The sequence below is a fragment of the Diceros bicornis genome, chromosome 25 (genome assembly GCF_020826845.1).
Source record: "Diceros bicornis minor isolate mBicDic1 chromosome 25, mDicBic1.mat.cur, whole genome shotgun sequence".
Lineage (NCBI taxonomy): Eukaryota > Metazoa > Chordata > Mammalia > Perissodactyla > Rhinocerotidae > Diceros > Diceros bicornis.
Window position 1 is genome coordinate 30,476,729 of NC_080764.1, and position 20,033 is coordinate 30,496,761.

The 20,033-nt window shown below is 36.8% G+C and overlaps 1 protein-coding gene across 1 annotated transcript; it reads left to right on the plus strand.

Annotated features, from left to right (window-relative positions):
• The first annotated feature begins 6,588 nt into the window (after positions 1-6,588).
• Positions 6,589-18,606, plus strand: KERA (keratocan). Its single transcript, XM_058568675.1, has 4 exons — positions 6,589-6,640; positions 11,863-11,913; positions 13,201-14,094; positions 18,434-18,606. The coding sequence occupies exons 3-4, from the start codon at positions 13,209-13,211 to the stop codon at positions 18,604-18,606; spliced, it is 1,059 nt and encodes a 352-aa protein (XP_058424658.1). The 5' UTR covers positions 6,589-6,640; positions 11,863-11,913; positions 13,201-13,208.
• Positions 18,607-20,033: the final 1,427 nt, after the last annotated feature.

The window sequence follows — 20,033 nt, forward strand, 5'->3', positions numbered from 1 at the left end:
TAAATTAACTTTATCATAGGTATGTATGCATAGAGAAATTATAGTATATATGTATAGGGTTTGGTACTATTTGTGGTTTTAGGCATCCACTGGGGGGTTTTGCAATATGCCTCCCATGGATAAGGGGGGACTACTGTATTAAACAATTTTTTTTTCCATAACCAATTCTCACATTGGAGAAAAGAGATAAGAATTGGATGCTTAAAATTCAAGGGGACGGGTAGTTTAAATTATTTTGTTAGGAAGTTAAAGGTTGACTAAAAGGGCTATGAGAGCTATTGACCAAATTTAATTCCTCTTCTTCATCACACAAGCATCTATTGAGAACCTATGATATGCCAGCACAGAGCTAGTCAATGAAAAAAAAGGCAGAAAAAAAATTGCCTGACTTCAAGGAGCTTATAGACTAAAAGACAGATATAGAAACAACCACACATTGTTTTAGTTGGAATTGAGTCTATGCTGGGTACAGTAGTTTCTCACAGGAGCATGTACTTATTTCCTATAGGTGAGGGACAAGAAATATTGAAAGTCTTTATGGAGGAAGTAGTGCTGTATTTGAGTGTGTGTTCTACGGACAGAAGGGTCGCATGAATTCTAGTAAAGGAAGCATCAAGAGCAAGGCTTGGACTAAAGATATAACAGTAAATTCAGAAAACTCCAAAAATCTGGGTAAAGCTACAGCAGGGAGCCTGTGGATGCAGGATGGGGGTCCAATCAAGAGAGCTTCCTGGGGTAAGCAAGGGACAAATCATGGAGAAGTCTCTTGTGCCAAAAAAAGTCTGGTTTATGCTTTTAATTAGGCAATTATATATTCCTCGGCAAAAGACAGTCACTTCTCCATCTGTCCCAGCTCCAAACTCTTTTCCTATATGTGGGAACTGCGCTTGATTGTAATCTTAGTGGGGCTCAATAGCCCCTAAGTATCTCTTCTTTCTCTCCCTTCGTAAAGGCAGGGTGGAGCTTGTGGCAGGCTTAGCCAAGTAGACGCTTGTTCTTGGTTTAGAATTCATCTGCAATGGCCCCCAGTGAAGGTCCGCAGTGAAGACTGTCTGTGGGACCCTCTGGTTCCAGTGATGTTCAGTAGTAATGGCAATGGCTTCCTTGCCAGATTATTTCTATTTTTTAAAAGCCTCCTTATCTTCTGTCTGTTTTCCAAGTTCAGTCTTTCAGCATCCTCTCATTTATGTGCTTGCACCTATCACTTTCAAAGAAACACTTTTTGGGTTAAAACACCCAGAATTGCTATTTGTTGCTTATAGCCTAGGAGTCTGGTAGACAAAGACATCAATAGCAGAAATCCACTATTGACATCAGATAGTTGAGAAATGTGGGGAACTTACAATTGGTTATCTGCATAGCTTAGGGAAAAGGCAATCAAAACCCTGAAATTATTCAGGGATGAGAGTCTGGAAGACAATGACCCACAAAAACAGGACATGTCATCTGTAGTTACCTGAAATGACACATCTCCTAAGGATGAGGCTTTGAAAGACCATATAGCTATTGTCATAGGAAAGTGTGAAGGGCATGAAACAGGATTGAAGGGCAGAGTGGCGGCTTCTAAAGGCTCATGGAACAGCTGGAAAAGAGAATGGCAAGGTCAACTCCCAAAATTCTCAGCTCAAGTTTAGGGCTTGAAACATAGAGCCTTAATAAAATTATTATTTTTTGTGTGTGAGGAGGACTAGCCCTGAGCTAACATCTGATGCCAATCTTCCCCTTTTCTCTTGAGGAAGATTGGCCCTGAGCTAACATCCGTGGCCATCTTCCTCCACTTTATATGGGACGCTGCGACAGCATGTCTTGCCAATCAGTGCGTCTGGTGCGTGCCCGGGATCCGAACCTGCGAACCCCAGACTGCTGCAGCAGAGCACGTGCACTTAACCGCTTGCGCCACTGGGCCAGCCCCAATAAAATTATTTTTAAAAGGTAAATGTCTTATTTCTTTCCATTGCAAGATGAGAGAACTAAAACAAACAAAAAAATACATTCTGAATTGGAATTAATGCACTATCTATCTTGTCTCTTTATAAAAAGTTAGAGCATTGATCTGGAAACAGAGGGCCCCCCAAGAATTGGAATAGGGATTGTACAATAAGATCCAGATGAGTGGAAGTGCCTATGATCCCCAACCCCACTGAACCTCCTTTGCTTGCTGGAAGAGCCCCACTTTCCTAGACTTCTAAATCAGTTCCCACTTGTTTGAAGATGCTGCTACTCCCTCAACACAGGGCATTTACTTTAAGAGAAACTTCTTTCTTTTCATTAATGCTCAATTCCCCTTAATCTTCAACGATTTCTAACCTATAATAAGAGGCAGCAACAGGTTATCAGTTGGAATGTAAAATCTAGGGGTGAAAATACTAAATACTAAGTGAACTACAGGAATTTCCTAACTTTTATTGGCTAAATATTAGGAAAGATAGATAGATTCTGAGGGTGCTCAATCAAGGAGGGAGAATGATAATATTAGAACAGGCTGAATTTAGTATATGAGTGTACTTCCAGACATTTTGAATTCGTTAAGCTATTTTAAGCAGCTGGGAGTCTGTCTGTTGGTTTGCTGAAACACCACAAAATGGAACTCAGTGGAAGTATACATTAAATGAAGTTGATTCCTTCGTATATTAAAGAGGCACAAAATCAAAACTTTCACAAAACAGAATTCTGTATTCTTTCACAAAATGGAATTCTTATATTCTATGATAAAATGGATTTATGCTGTATAATCCACCCATCCATCTTCACCAAGCATTGAAACATATATCAGGGCTGGGAGTACCAGTATCTTTAAAAAGAGGTTAGTGATATCTGTAGTTTGCTGGTGGAAGACATAGCAGTGAAAATTGATTCCCTTGTTTCAGTGAAGAAGGGCGAATCTGGAATGGAAAAGATCATGTAGTGTTCTTTAACTACCAATGAGTAAAATAGATATATTTTCCATTAATAGATATCAGGATCAGTACAAAATTAGAATGGTCTGATCCAAAAAGAACTTAATAATGGCTAGTTGAGAATTAGATTTCTGGGAATGAAAGAGATGTGAATTCCTCTGTGGAGCTATTTGATTTGTAAAATAAAAAACTCGCCAGAACTGTTCATCAGAGCCTTGGATGAGCAGTTATGACAGATAATGCAGAATTTCTGCCCCTTACTGAATTTTTGAACCTTAGTTAAATCCTGGAGCTAGAGCTACCAGAATGAAAGAAAAGGTATCTTGTCTTGAATGAGCACTGTGCCTTAATGATATCATACATGTGTGCTCCTATTTTTTTTTTTTTTTTTTTTACCTAGTCTTCTCCTAAAAGAATCAGAGGTCATCCTCAGAGTGTTGTGTCCTGAGGAAGAAAACATGATTTGAAACAAAACTAATTCCTGGGGGCAGAGGGCACTTCTGCAGTCCAATAGTGAGGGTTTTTTGATGTTAAGATGACAAGAGGAGAATTTCACTTTATCCAGCCCATATTCTTCCCATATTTATTTCCCAAGGTCTTGGACATATAGTTGGAATAGATGACCTCAGAAACTGATAGATTCTTGCACTGGCTCTGTATCCCATGAAAGAAGGACCATTCTGTTTGGAAAGAGGAAGTCAAAAATTGCAGAGCTCTCTACTCCTACAAAAATATTAAATGAACAGCAATACCATTTCAATAAAAGTCAGAACGATTAGCGCCATCTTCAAGGACTTAAAAGTGCAGGGCTAATGGTTCTCAGCAGATTCCCATTTAAATCTAGTGTTTAGTGGTGGAAAGATAGTTTTAGGGGATAAAAATGGATTTTCTAAAGTTTAATTAGACGGCAACTCCTGTTGCAACTGCTGTTCCGTATGTAATCCAAATCATTATAGTTCTTAGTACCTTGTGTGAAGCAACTGAGCTGAATAATGTCTTTTTCCTTTATTCCAATAAACAAAATTACTAGCAGCAGTCTGTTTTTTTTTTTCACCAGACAGGAACAGCAATATAATTTTGCCATACTGTTCCTGGGTTGTGTTAACTCCTTGGCTTTGTACCAAATTTTAATCTGCAGTAATACCATCTCACAAAACATCATGTGATACAATCTAGAGTGTAAACTTTAATAGCTAGATACATTGGTTAGACACTTGAATGCCAAAACACTGAAGACAAATATAATGGAAGACCATAGCGCTGCCAAGTCACTCATTTATTATAGGGCTTTGGAGGTCTAAGGAAAGTTGGACTACATCTCCAAATCGAAGACAATTTTCTGAACCATTACGACTAAGAACACGGATAATCTCTTTGAATTTTGAAGGCCACGTATTACTACATGTGAGTTTGGTACTGAGAAGCTGTAAGATAGAGAAGGGTCTCCAGATAGTTGAGGTCACAATGATACTGCTATTTATCACTCATCAGATTAAACATTGTTTAAAGAGTGTAAGACAGCTAAGATCGCTATGTGCAGCATTTGGTAAGCCTGACTAAGAGAATTAAACCCCTAGCTTGCCAGAGCAAGATCATGCTATATATAGGAAATAATTTTTATCCTTTTGAGAAACTAGACCCAGGAAGAGGCTGAGCAACAATTTGACATTGCCTGCCCAGAAACTAGGTATTATCTGATCTATCTTGCCTAATCTGAACTGCCCAACAGTGTTGATTTATCAAGTACATGATATGGGACCAAATGACCAAATTTATCCAGTACATGAATGGGCCCAAATAGGTCCTAGTCCTGTGACACTGCTGTCCCTCCCTTCAGTCACACTTAGGACCTCATGGAGGCTTTCTCTATGACCAGCTGAATAAGAAGAGTGTAAATACAACCAAACTATAATTGATGGTATGCGAGATGAGGAAACCAGTTGAGAGTGAACTGCTGCAACAATATAGCTCTAACGGGGAGGGCCTAGAAGGGCAGGTTGATAAGACGCTAAGGATAACAAGCGTACGTGAATATGGTTCAATGAATCTTCTCAAGATTACTGGAGACGTTATGAATCTAGTAGTACTTTCTCAGCATTCTGATGAAATGTTGTCAGGTAAGAGACCTCTTCTGAAGTGTTTTGGAGATGAGCTTTAAACTAATTGGCTTTCAAGCTGCTCACCTCCTATTATCTTAGTATCCTCTGAAGGCCAAGGCTGCTAAAGCTAACTTGGTAGAAAAGGAGAGGGCTTAGAAGCTGGAAGAAAGTGCTTCTACAGCAGAGTGGCTCTGGGGATTTGGTAACAGCTGACGCAAGAATCACAGAGCTATTTTTATTTTTATTTTTTGATTAGGTGATGAAAGTCTTCTGGTAGAGTCTTGGAGCAACTGGCACCAGAAAAAGTCATAGGTGTCAAAGTTGAATGAAAACATAAATAGCTTATAAATGACAGGGTTTATTACTAGTTTCAGATCAATTTTGACAACATAGCCTCAGGATGCTTCAGATACAAAGGCTAAATTATAAATAGAAGGTTATTTGCTGTCTATTCACAAGAGAAAAAAATGTATGTTAGCAGTATTCATAAAAAATCATAGTTATGAAAATACACTAAGACTAAGCATTGACTTTTTCAATTTATACCCAGCACATACACACACGTGTGTGTGTGTGTGCGTGTGTGTGTGTAGTATATTTATGTGGGGAGAGAGAGAGAGAGAAAGAATACCTGGTCATTAACCAAAAAGTGTTTTTGATTCTCATAGGTCTTCCAATAAGATTATTAGCGTTTTCCTCTTAAGTATCAAAGTTCAGCAAAGCATCATCACACATGTGAGGAAAGCCTCCAATATGAAATACCTCTATAGGTCAAATCAAGCCAAGAAAAAAAAGAAATCAAGGAAATAAAATTATTGCAGGGAGCAGGAAAAAACTCACAATACTACCAAAACTTTATAGTTTTTCATCTCGTTTTGAACGTGATCAGAGAAGATAGTAATTACATAAAACAAAAGAATGCTTTAGGAAAGGAACAACCAGATAACAATGTTCCCAAAATAAATATATGATACATTATATAGAAATTTTAAAGGTCAGAAGATAAAATTAAGGAAATCTGTCAGAAAGCATCAAAATTTTTTGAAAAGGGAAGTAGAGAAGAATAGATAAGAGAATTAGACAATCTAACCAGGAGGTACACTAAGACATAAAAAAATAGAAAAAATTGATAGACTACATGGACATGGAGTTCCAGATTGAAAGGGCTCATTGAGCACCTGGCGGGTGAGTGAAATACCTCTCTATATTGTTGTAAAAGTTCAGAAACTTAAGATGAAAGGAAAATCCCAAAAGTTTCCAGAGAGCAAAAAAAGGTCACAGTCTGAAAACTGAAAATCACGATTTTATCAACTCTTTTAATTTCAACTTCAGAAGCAACAAGACAATCGCTTATTCAAATACCTTCAAAATTTGGAAGGAACGTTATTTCAAATTAGAATTCTATCCAGTCAAAATATCAGTTAAGTGGGTGGGCTGAATGAACACATTTTTATACATGTGAGTTCACACACAAACAAGTGTCTCAGATGCACAGGAAGTGATCCAAGGCTGTGCTCTGCCAATACTGTGGAGTTAACCAAGAAAGAACAGAACACAAGATCCAGGAAGTAACAAGGGATCTAACACAGCAGATGGGCTAAAGAAGCCCAGGACACAACAATCCCAGAGGCCCAGAGAGCAAAGGTTGTATTATCCATAAATATACTAAAAGACGCTACTTCAGCAGAGACAGAAAGTGCAATTTTTGTGTTAGTTTTAATCTACATCTTAGTAAACTTAGTTAACCTTTAAAGAAACCTCATAACGAGGACTCAATGTGAATTTTTTTAACACCCGTTGCAAATAATTGCCTCTTATGTAAGATATCACTGAGCGGCACTTACTTTCATCAAACATGATACCTCTGTGTAGGTTGTAAAGGAAGATTCCTATAGCCATCATTATCAGACAACTGAAGTGTGCCGTAAAAAATCCTAATGACTATAGTCTGCCAAATTTGCTTAGGTTGGTTTGCAACAGCAAGCAAACTAGATTGAAGTAGGAGAATATAGAATTTCAGGGTAAATATCTCCCAGGAGAAAAAAGGGGACCTAATATGCCTGATTTTATTTATCACTGCTTTTATAACATCCTAAGTGCTTTAAAAAATTAACTCATTTAATTTTTACAACAACCCTATGAGGAGGTATTATTACTCTTATTATTATCCTTATTCTTATCTTTAATTTACAGATAAGGAGATTAAGACAAAGATAAATAATTGTGCAAGGTCTCACAGCTAGTAAATGGCAGAAATTTACTCAAACCCAAGCAAGTCTGGCTTTCAACAGCACGCTATGTTACCCTTACTCACTGAGTGCAAAAAATTTTGTAAAATAATTTTACAATTCTGTTTGAGATTTTAGAAAATATTACTGAAATATTTGTATATGTATATAGAACATACTATGTATAGTTATATATATACATATAGCAAATAATTGCAGTACAATGAAGGAATTAAAATAATTTTGCACTGTTTATTTCAGCAGTAAACAATATTTGTATTGCACAATATTGTATGCAAACTTTGTTTAATCAAAGTTTGTGATATGCATACATTAGGTGTTACTGAAGGGAATCATGGATGCAGGTGGGGTAAGGAGTGGGACTGAGGAAGTGTGCTAAATCCTTATCTAATAAGAAAATAAACAAAAGAATACAAGTAATTAAAGTAAATACTAAAAGAAATCCAGAGCCAGTGGTTAAAGTTCGGCCCTCTCACTCCTTTGGTGGCCCAGGTTCACTTTATGGTCGCGGAACCACACCACCTATCTGTCAGTTGCCATGCTATGGTGGCAGCTCACACAGAAGAACTAGAGGGACTCACATCTAGGATATACAACCATGCACTGGGGCATTGGGAAGGAAAATAAAAGAGGAAGATTGGCAACAGATGTTAGCTCAGGGCAAATCTTTCCCAGCCAAAAAAAAAACCTTTCTATGTTAAAAGAAATTTGTAATGGAGTTGAAAATAATGGCCTCTTGGGAATGGGCCTCACACTGAGGTGGGTGGGGTAGGGGATTGCTATCTTTATTATCAGTTTTGTGGTAATTTTGACCTTTTAAATGTATCATTACTATATTTTAAATGTATCATTTTGACAAAATTTTTCAATAATGTATGTATATGTGTGGGTGTGTGTCGGCTATATATTTTAGTGGATTTCTTTTATATTTTTAAATTATTTGACAGAGTATAGTCAAATAAAGCTAAAATTGATTTATTAGGAAAAAATTATTTTTCTTAGCAAAAGTCTAGTCAATTGTACGTGAACAAAGCTCTTGGGAGCACCTAAGTATCCAACATTGCTAAAATAGACGTGTAGACACATACACCAACAAAGTTGAAATCATATTACAGTTTCACATCTTTTATACCCTCATACACTGCCTTCTCTTTTAAAATGTCAGTGGCCTTCAGGAACGTAACAAGGTAAATTCCTCAGTCTAAGACAGTTTAGCAAAGCATCCTCCCTTTTAGTAGGAGGAAGTAGAAAGAAGATAAGCAAATAGGAAATATTAAGAAGCCCTAAAAGGAGGAAAAAACGTTAAAATAACAACAATAACAACACTTTAACCCCATCTCAAGTTTCTAAAAGGACTTCTCTCAGAAGGCCAAGATGCCAACTATCACGCTCTCTGCTGAAAGAAATTTCTGGGCCTCATTCTCCTCGTATGTCAAAGGAGAGAGTTTGAAGAGATGATTTGTAGGTTCTCCTTGAGCTTTAAGTTTTTTCACTGTAAAATTTTCCTACACTTATCTGACATGGTCACCTTCATCATCTCTTTTGATTTTCAAACAACCCCTCATAGTAGTCAGGGCAGGTGCATTATGGGTAGACTTAGGCTCATGACGGTTAAATAGCCCGTGCAAGCTCAAGCAACTAATAAGATGCAAAAGGAAAACTTGTACTTTTTTTTTTTTTTTTTACCATATATATAAGGCTCTCCACTATGTTTCTTTTTGCATAGTTATTCTGATCAAAAAACTCATGGCTATTAAAAGCGGTACATGTGCCTTGCATGTTTATTTGTTCATTCACTCAATCAGTGTATATTTATTGAATACCTGATATGTCCAAAACCCCATGGGCTTCTAAAATATCCGTCTGTCATAAGGAGACAATACCAAAACCACATCATTACCCCTTAGGCTTCCGTCGTCCCTCTTAGCAGAGTCAGATGAGACTGGGCAGAGTCTTGCATTAATTCTTGTAACGGCTAGCATGACTCAGACATTCTCACCATCATCTTAATTTATTGAACCATCACTTGAGCAGTTCCAATGAAGAGTTTAAGTCCCTATCCTCCAGGAATCAGTCATCAAAGGAGGGCAGATTGGATTGTTATAGGAAAAATGAAGATATAGGTAGACAGAGATTACACTAACAGAGGAAAACATCCTGTGTTTTTAGTCTGGAAACAATGATACCAAACCTAGCAAGCATTGTACATGGTCATTTTTATTTATATCATGTCTCCCAGAGTCCTTAAAATGTGATTGTTATCATATGCTCACAAAATGAGAGGGAAGAGTTAAGAATGACTTCCAGATTTCTGGTTTAGGAGATTGAATAAGCTGATAATGTCACTCAAAAGTATAAAACGATGAGAGTAGTTAGAAGTAAAGGGAGATATTTAGGTATATGAATTGATTTCATTTTAGGTATATGTCTTTCAGCCATGCAATGGGAGATTTCTACAAAGCAGGTGTATACACACACTGGAGTGCAGGTCTTCTTCCAGAGGCTGGACTGGACATAGAGACTCAGGAGTCATCATAATAGACAGATGGTTAAAACCTCAGAATCTCACTGGAAATGTGCGTAGAGCAAGAAGGGCACAAAACAGAGGACAGAATCTCAAAGAGCTCTAAATGTTAGAAACACTTTAAAAAAATGTTAGAAGAAACAGAGAGCTTCAGGATATAAACAGAGAGAAGTTAATAGAAAGGGGGAGGAAAAAACTAAGAGAGAATCATGTCAGAGAAACTAAGAGAAACATTTAAGAAAAAGGGTTGGTCAACATTGTCGAAAGACAAGTCAAATAAGCTAAACACTAAAAGACTTCAATAGATTAGTAAATATGAAAATCATTGCCGGTTTTTGTCAGAGCAATTTTAGGGAAGTAGAGGGATTAGAAGCCATATTTTGGTGGATGGATCATGGGTGGAATGGTGAACAGGAAATGAAGATTGGAGGCAGCCCAGATACTACTCTGATGTTCCTACAATGAACACGTAGCAACGTTTGTGTAATAGAATTAAAAAATGACCGAAATAAGTTTAGCTAAAAAAGAAAATTAAGAAATAAGAGAGTAGCTGAAGGGAGCCATGTGGATTTGAAGATCATCTGTTGTTTATGTCCTGAGTACATAGAAAAAGAAGAGAGAGAAAATGAAAAAATGCAGTAGAGAGAGATCATTGTTGTGAGAAAGCAAACAACACTTGATTTTTTTCTTAAAATATGTTATGAGTGTCCCTGTAAAGCTACTAAGAGATCATGTCTGAATCAGATCTTAGTCTATAAAAGCTCTTAAATGAATTTCCCAGTTGAGAGTGTTGAATACTAAACAAGGCTAATATCTCCATAATCATTTACAACAATAGGGCCAACCTGAGAGGTAGTCCATTACTACCTTACAGGTGATGAAACAGCTCTAACTGACCTGCCTACGGTTAGGAGGGAAGAGGCGGGTGGTTCAGTAAAGGTCCTTTGAGATTTCTTCTCTCTTCTCCCCTGCGCTCTATCTTTGATAATACTTCTGTGAGCGCTGTTGCATGAGTCACATTCCTTAAACTTCTTGATCCTAGAATAAGATAGATTTTGAAACACAAAATGATTACAATCAATCAACAGAATAATGTCTGAAAATGAAATTATTTTGTATCTTTCCTCAAAAGCCATACCAATTATTTTCTCAAATATAAGACCTAGAAGACACATTATCTTAGACTTATGCGTTAAAGAAAATAGCAGCGGAACAGAATGTCCTGTAATGGACTAAATGCAAAACATCTGTTATAATGAGAGAAAAAAATCTCATTTTAATAATTACTTGGAATAAAGCTCCCAGTAGAAAATAGAGATACCAAAATTATTTCTATAGAACAGATCATAACACCATGTTTAGTTAGTGCCAACATCAGGTAAGCTTCCCAGATTTCATTTTTAAATTTTTCAAATATATTTTTCTCTCTCTTTGTCCTTTAATCAAACACAATATATCTAAAATAGAATTCCAGCATCTGGTATACAAGAGAAATGAATTAAATATTTCCCTATAAACAGAGCACATTGACCTTCGTTTCTTTGTATTCAATTAAAAAAAAAATCAACTAGAGAAAAATGCTTTAAAATCTCTTTTTTTAATACTTGAAATCAAAACTGCCTTCAGCTTCCTGCTGGTAGATCAGTTCTAGGTATCGGTACATTACAACATTTTTGGAACTGTGAATTCAGAGTAAAAATTGCCCTGGATTTTTGCTATATGTTTTTGAGATTAAGTCACAATTTCCTGTGCTGGGCTGCCTAGGTACCGATGTGCTGCAGTTGTTGGAGGGGTTAAAAATTGGAGCCACCGATGCATTTATATTAGGGTGGATTCATAAAAACACGACAGTGGAGCCTGGGACAATCCATTACTGTGATTGAGCAGTGACCAATAGAAAGGGAGGAAGAAGATCCAACAAGATTGAGGTAAGCGGTCTTCTGAAGCCCTGTCAAAGTGGAAACAATAGATCAAAAGGTGTTCATAGTGACCAGGCAGAGTAGGTTTTATTTTTTCTCATAGGAGGCTTGAAAGCATAAAATAAAAACAAATTGTTTTAGTCAAAGTTTTTTTTTTTTTTCTTTGATTTTTAACAAACTTCAGACCCAGGCACAGGACTCAACGGTATATTCCTGGACAGCAAGGTAAACTATTTTGCACTTTTAAAAACTCTTAAAGTTAAGATTGCAAAGTTCTGATTCATCAGAGGCAGGGTTGCAGCTTCAATAACTAGAGCAAATTCCTATTCTGAAAAAAAGAATGTTTTAATGTGTCTCTATTGGAAGGTGACCAGAGCAGAATTCTGCAATCGTAAGAAATTTGACAGCTTGCGGAAACAGCTCTGCACTTGTCATTTCCTTCAGTTTAGTGGTGCAATTGAAAGATCAGCATTTCATAAGTGACGCTGATTTTATCTTTTCCTAAGGAATCAGTAAAATTTACTCTGTCCTTATTATCAAGCGGTTGAACTAAATATACCTTGGTCAGAAACTTACTGTTACATATATGTATTTTCTTTCCTGTTAGAGTAGTTCATTGTACCCATAACCTTATTGATTCAATGGGGAGGGTTTATGTCTTATATGTTTCATGTATCAGTAAGTTTAACCTATTTGTTAGTAGCCATATTGAAAATATGGAGCTTTATCTGTATCCTAAACATGTTGTTTATTTTGTTTTGTTTCTTATCAACCGTAGAAATGCCATAATTTAATATATTACCTGCCTAATTGTGATATATACCTATAGAAAGAGAGAGTTTATAATCTAAATTTCTTGGCTGAACAACTTGATTTTGTGTTTGTAATATTAGAAATCTTTCCCCCTACCCCAAAATAAAACTTACCTGAGAAGTTGAGCAACAGAGCAAGAGATTAATCACACACTTTTCTTCAGATCTTAGAACCTTCCTTCACAACAAACTGCTAAAATGTTTTTGATCTCTCTATTTCTTTGGCTCAAGGACCAAAAAGCCTGGGAAATCTCATCCAGATGGTTTTCTCATTTAGGAGTAAAAGTAAAAGCATATGCCTACTTCTTAGAAACAACACACACTCTCCATTTGGGCTATTAAAAGATCACTTTTTTGTACTCTTGTATTCAACTCTGAGTTTTGGTTAACATCCTTGCATTAAATAGCTTGAAATGGAAAAGCACTTAGAGCTCCTAAAATTTGCTTTCCATTTCTCAGTTTTCATTGTGATTGGGTTAAAACCAGAAAGCTACAAGTTGGTGAGTCAGTTGCAATGTTTGCAAAATGCTTTGCTATAGTGCCTACTAAATAAATGTGAATTACTTGATATCCATGTATAAAATGTTGACATGTCTTTACCTTCTCTCCAAAGAAGCAATGTTTACTCAACATTTTGGTGCATATAATTATCTAAAGGTCAAGATCTTCAAACATTTAACAGTTGTATCCTTTATTCTAGGTACTATAATGGCAACCACAATCTGTTTCATCATCTGGTTGTTATTGATAGCAGATACTGCATGGACTCGAAGTGTGAGGCAGGTCTATGAGGTAAATGAGCCAGACGATTGGACTATGCATGACTTCGATTGTCCCAGGGAATGTTTCTGTCCCCCCAGTTTCCCTACTGCTTTATACTGTGAAAATCGAGGTCTCAAAGAAATCCCGGCTATTCCTTCAAGGATCTGGTATCTTTATCTTGAAAACAACCTGATAGAAACCATTCCTGAGAAGCCATTCGAGAATGCCACCCAGCTGCGATGGATAAATCTAAACAAGAACAAAATCACCAACTATGGAATTGAAAAAGGAGCCCTGAGCCAACTAAAGAAGCTGCTTTTCTTATTTCTGGAAGATAATGAGCTAGAGGAGGTACCTTCTCCATTGCCAAGAAGTTTAGAACAATTGCAATTAGCTAGGAACAAGGTGTCCAGAATTCCTCAAGGGACCTTCAGCAATCTGGAGAATTTGACCCTTCTTGACCTGCAGCACAATAAACTATTAGACAACGCCTTTCAAAGAGACACCTTTAAGGGACTCAAGAACCTCATGCAGCTAAATATGGCCAAGAACGCCCTGAGGAATATGCCACCAAGATTACCAGCCAATACAATGCAACTATATTTAGACAACAATTCCATTGAAGGAATACCAGAAAATTATTTTAATGTGATTCCTAAAGTGGCCTTCCTGAGGCTCAACCACAACAAATTATCAGATGCAGGTCTCCCTTCAAGTGGTTTTAATGTATCATCAATTATAGATCTTCAACTGTCTCACAATCAACTCACAAAGGTTCCCCGAATCAGTGCTCATCTCCAGCATCTTCACCTTGATCATAACAAAATTAAAAGTAAGTAACCATCAGGGTGTGTCTTTGACCAAAATGCTCATGGTCATTAAATTTATTCTGTATCTTCTATAAAAATAGCAACTGTGTTGGTTCTTTTCCCCCAGCTAATGTGTCCTTAGATTTTTTTTAGTTTATATTCAATTTTCAGCATTGTTTTGTCTATTCACAGAGAGTATTAATGAGCCAAGAAGTTCAAATCATCAAATTGCTGATTGAAAAGTGGACTTTAACAATCTACAGAGGGCTATTATCTATCGCCGAAATTAAATGTCTCTATGTCGTTTTACTCTGAAGAGATTCCAATATTTCTGGTTCACTGGGTAGATTTATTTAAGAAAGTGTACCAGGTACAAACAACCTCATGAATAGTAACAGCAGGAATATGATTTAGGAGGCATCAGGAAGGCACCTCTGTCCTAAAAGCTATAGGACAGCTGGTGCCTGAGACCACCCTAATTAGAGTCTCTGCTTTAGATCAGTGGGTTTCTCAAACTTTGGAGTGCATAGATTGGTGGCTCCACCCCGGAGTTTCTGACTGAGTAGGTCTGGATAGGACCTGAGACTTTTCCTTTCTAACAAGTTCCCAGGTGATGCTAAGACTGCTGCTCTGGGGACTATGCATTTGGGAATCAATACTGTAGTTTAAGGCTTTGCTCAGTCGAAATGGAAACAAATGCCCCTGGAAGTTGGCAACTCCTTAGGACTAACGGCAATCAACAAAGTAGAATACCTGCTCCTTTCTTGAAAATAGTTTCTGATAAGGGAGAGAGAGGAGTGCAAAGTGTGTTGGAGGCAGGGATACCATCAAGAAAAAAAGTGCTTATAGAAATAAGAGGCTGGAGACAGTAAAGACAAACTTGGCATCTTCTCAATTATGTCTGAGACCAGGCTGAAGCCGGTGTAGAAGTGGGCAATATCTTGGTCCAGCCACAAGGGTATTGGTACCAGCCTGGCACCTATCCATGCATCCTCAACACCAGCGCAAGCCCTTTAGGAAGATAATCCTGAAGACGCTTCTCCTGAATAATCTTATGAAATACATTCGTAAAGTGAGAATCAGTAAGATGGTTTGGAGGAAAATAGCACAGGTAACTGTCAGAAGGTTGTGCTGCCAGGTTATTACTCACTAAAGTTTCATTTAAGCAAATAATCACATAAACATCCCATTTATAAGAATAGACTATTTTTCCACTGAGTACTCAGTTATTCAAGATTATGTTTTGGTTTTTGTAACGGCATACTTGAGCCTCAATCCCGGAACTAACAGGGAGGCTGCTGCCATGGCAATCATTTTTCCATGGTGATGAGACACATTGTTTAATCCTGTAGTCAAAAGCAAAAGATGCAACAGAAAAAAAAGATGTTAATAGCTGAATATGTTTCACTGAACCAAATAGTACAACAGCCAATATTGACCTAAATATATATAATTTTTTTCCTGATGAAAGTTCTGTGCTTTCACAGGTGCATTCCTTATCTGGTAACAAAAGCCCCAAAGGACATTTGATGTGGGAAGTCAATTTAAAGGGCTTCCTCATAGATCCCTGTTTGTGAATTAGGGATGCCCCTGAGAATTTGAGAATAAGCGTGTTTAAGAGTAAGGCAGCAAAATTCAATACACATTTGGGCACAAATGTTGGGCACTTAAATTGTTATACAAAGTTACACAAAGAAGAAGAAGACTGTTCTTCCTCCACTCGCATTTTAGAGATTTTTCAATCTCTAAAATCTTTTCCTCATATATTTCTATTTTTTAATTTTTCTCATACCTTAGCGTGCATCAAAATCACCCGGAGGGCTTATAAAACACAGGTTGCTGGGCCTGACTTCCAGAGTTTCTGAATCAGTAGGTCTGGGGTGGGGCCTAACAATTTAGTTCCCAGGTAGTTTGGATGCTGCTGGTCCAGGGACCACACTTTGATAACCACTAGTTAATCTTCACAAGAACCTTGTGTGCCACTATTAGGAATTTCTGAAGAAAAAGGAACTGAGGCTCAGCTAGGTGAGGATGTTTGCCCAAGGACAAAGAGTAAATACAATAACCCAGACCTGAGTCCAATGCTTCTCATTGTAAGTGTTTTTTTCCACTCAGACAATATAATCAAAGCGCATTTTTCTTCTATCCTTACAATACAAGACTTTAGAAAACATTTTATCAATGGAGGTAAGCTAAAATAATAATATTAGAATAATTTTAACAGCAACAATATCAACAAAGAAAAATTGATTTATTTGCTTCTTAATATAGATACCAAGCATGGTCATTTCTATATTCCAAGAACATAAATGTAAAATAAAAATTGCCCTGGCTAGAATTATTGGCTCACCGTTATATCACACTGCATTATAATAACTGTTAAAGTACTTAGTTCCTCTGGCCACATAATCTACTCTACTTTTTAATGAAGTGGTCTCCAAGAAACATACCTTTTACATGAAGAATTCTCAAAATTTACCGGACAGTGAACTTTTCTTATGCAAAATGACGGAAACATTTATTTCTTCCGAACAACTTAAGGGACTTTAAATTTGGCAAAAATGCTATCTATTCAAATAAGTCACTTCTTCGTGCTCTTTCAGAAACACCACAATTAATTTGTGAAAATATAATTAAATTTAGAACATTTGTTTCTCACATTTCATTTATTCAGACATGCATTGACTACAGGGCATGAGGGTGATAAGGATAAGGAGAGAGCACATTGAAAGGGACACAACCTCTCCAGGAGACATGGGACCCGTTAGGAAAAGGACTAGGTGGGAAGTCAACTCTGCCACTTACCTGCTGAAATACCTTGTGTGCATTACCTTACCTGTCTGGACCACTATTTCTGCAATAACTAGGTGGGGAGAATAATAATATTACCTGAAAAAGGCTGTATGATGATAAGGTGATAATTTATGTGAAGAAAAATAACTTCATGAACACAAAACTGCTATACAAATATGAGTCATTACTTTTAGCAAGTTGAATTCACAAAATGGCATAAGATCAGAGCAAAGCAACTTCTCTATAAACACAAAATCCTTCAATACAATATAAATCCATATGCACCTATAGGACACAAAGGAAGGCCATTGCCAAAGTTAGGTGGGTCTCCTCTTCCAAGGGAAGACCTCTTGCTCAAAAGAGTTTCAAAATGGGATTTAAAGCACTATGCAGATTCATGGTTGAGATCAGCTATTACGCCTACTTCTTTGAATTTTGCTAGTTTAACAGGCCTTCTCTCCTGAATGCTCCTAAATTTCGGTATAGTCATGGAGGCCAAGGGCTCTGATCCAAGGCAAGTGCGTGATTCCTCACATCCTAACCATCTGAAAAGGCTGATGGGATGTTTCCTGGCTTGAATTCTTTGTAATTCAATTCTTGGCAAATATTTCCTTTCCAATTAAACTCGCTTAAGGATGGAGATATAAGGTTGTTTTCTGTAAGTATTACATATGTAAACTTATGTTAAAGGTACTTTTTTAAAAATCTATCATCACACACTATTATTTTGAAAATTTTTTTTTTTTTTTTGTGAGGAAGCTCAGCCCTGAGCTAACATCCATGCTAATCCTCCTCTTTTTGCTGAGGAAGACCGGCTCTGAGCTAACATCTATTGCCAATCCTCTTCCTTTTTCTTTTTTTCCCCCAAAGCCCCAGTAGATAGTTGTATGTCATAGTTGCACATCCTTCTAGTTGCTGTATGTGGGACGCGGCCTCAGCATGGCTGGAGAAGCAGTACGTTGGTGCGTGCCCGGGATCCGAACCCGGGCGACAGTAGCAGAGCACGCGCATTTAACCACTAAGCCACGGGGCTGGCCTTAATTTGAAATTTTGCATTTTTAAGATAATTTTCAAGCACGTCTCTAATAATAGACTGATTTTCCACCTACATCTACACCTGTCCATCCAACCACCATGAACCTACCCATTCTTTCAGTATCAGATCTAACTATTGTCTCTACCTCTAACGCCCTAAATACTACCTGTCTCATCCTATAGTAATCTAAGCATGCCTTATCACACCTGCAAGCTTAGAAGACAAGTGATATATCCTATATACCTTTGTTTCCATCACAGCTTTTAATAATACGTCCTTTCTAGTGCTTTCTGCTATGTAGAGCTGAACATGGAGTGAGATGACTATACACATGTTGCACATATTTTCAGGGTTACTTTTATAAAAGAGATATGCACAATCCCCCACCTACATAAAAATGGTTTGTATCTCTGCCACTTTCATAGATCAGGCCACTAGGCCCTCCATTGGACCATTGCAATAACTTCTTGGTCTTCCCACCCCTAGTCTCTTGTGTTCCAATTCATTCATTCATGCTATCCTTGTCTCCATAGATGTGAACGTCTCTGTAATATGTCCTACCACTTCCACCCTGCCTGCAGAGCACGATATCTTCAGTTATGGACCTCATCTTCGCTACCTCCGTCTGGATGGAAATGAAATCAAACCACCAATCCCAATGGATTTAATGACCTGCTTCAGGCTCCTGCAGGCTGTCGTTATTTAAACACATCTTCGACAATCTAAAATTGGTTTAATGAGCTAATACTTCTGATATGAAATTTGGTTACCATTCATAGGTTTAAGACAAAAATCTCGTTTCCAATTCTTCTTGGCCACCATTTTCGTTTGCGCAGCTTATTTTTTCTATTCAAAGGCGCTTTTGCCAATTATGTGTAGCACAGCTTGCTTTTCTTTAATTAATAGAATAGACACAGAGTTAAGATAGTTTATTAACTCAAAGATAGCTTTTTTTTTGTCTCTTTCACAGCTTACTAACACCAAATAATGCAATTGTATTGTTATGCAATAGAAAAGACATATTCGTTTGCATATGTTGAAAATTAATTATGCAGATACTGTATTCACAGTATAAATACAGTAATCTAACAGGAGGAGGAAGATCTGAAGAAAATGAAAACATAAGATATTTCTTCACCATAATTATAAAGAAATAAATTCAGATTGCTAAGTGGCTTTTGTAGCTATACGTTTCATGTTTAGTTCAAGAATGGGTATGAAATGCATCAACCACTTTATAACAATAGAGTTCTAGTCATTTAATGCCAAATAACAGAGCAACAGTCATTTTTAGTTCATTACTATTTCTTATAGGTGCTTTTCTTAGAACTAGTACAGTATACTCTAGTGATTAAATGTCTTAAGTTTCACATTTACTATATCACATTTATTTCACATTTATTATAAGATTTCTGACAAAATCTTAGTGTTTTAACACTTGAAGTCCACTTGAATTGCCAACCATTCAGCTCTTATATTTGCCAATGTTTTTTGGATTTTTTAAATAAAAAGAGTGAATGCTTTCTAACAAAATAGATGTAAAATATTTATTTCTGGGGCATTATTCACAAGTTTTATTAAGAATATGTTTTAATAAAAAGTGTTATAGTAACAATTATTTCCATTTTTCTAACTTGAATATATGCACATATGTTTTTCCCTTTTTTTCCCCTTTCCTTCCAGTAAATATAAGAATAAATTTATACTCTATTCACTTATCATAATCCACCTACTTCTCATGAGTTAGAAAAATAACCCAGGATTTCATTAAATAACAAAGTATAGTTTACTTTAGACTTCTGATTTTGTAAGACATATGCTATAAACAATAAATATTCCATAGAGATCAACACACAACTTTATATATTTTTTCCAAATAGTATTCTGAAAAATCCTATAAAATTTGATACATTTCCCTGTAAAAAGGATCATATACATTTGTGAAACACTAGATTAAAGGAAGTCCAACATGATACTTCTAGAAGCCTGTTCCAAGGCTTCTAGAAACTTAATATGTTATTCTGTAATGTGAATTCCCAAGAAGAGAACATAATGTGCAGCATTGCCTACTTACTTTCACACCAAAGCTTATTTGGGGGTGGGAGGGAAGAACCAATGAACGTACTTTGAACA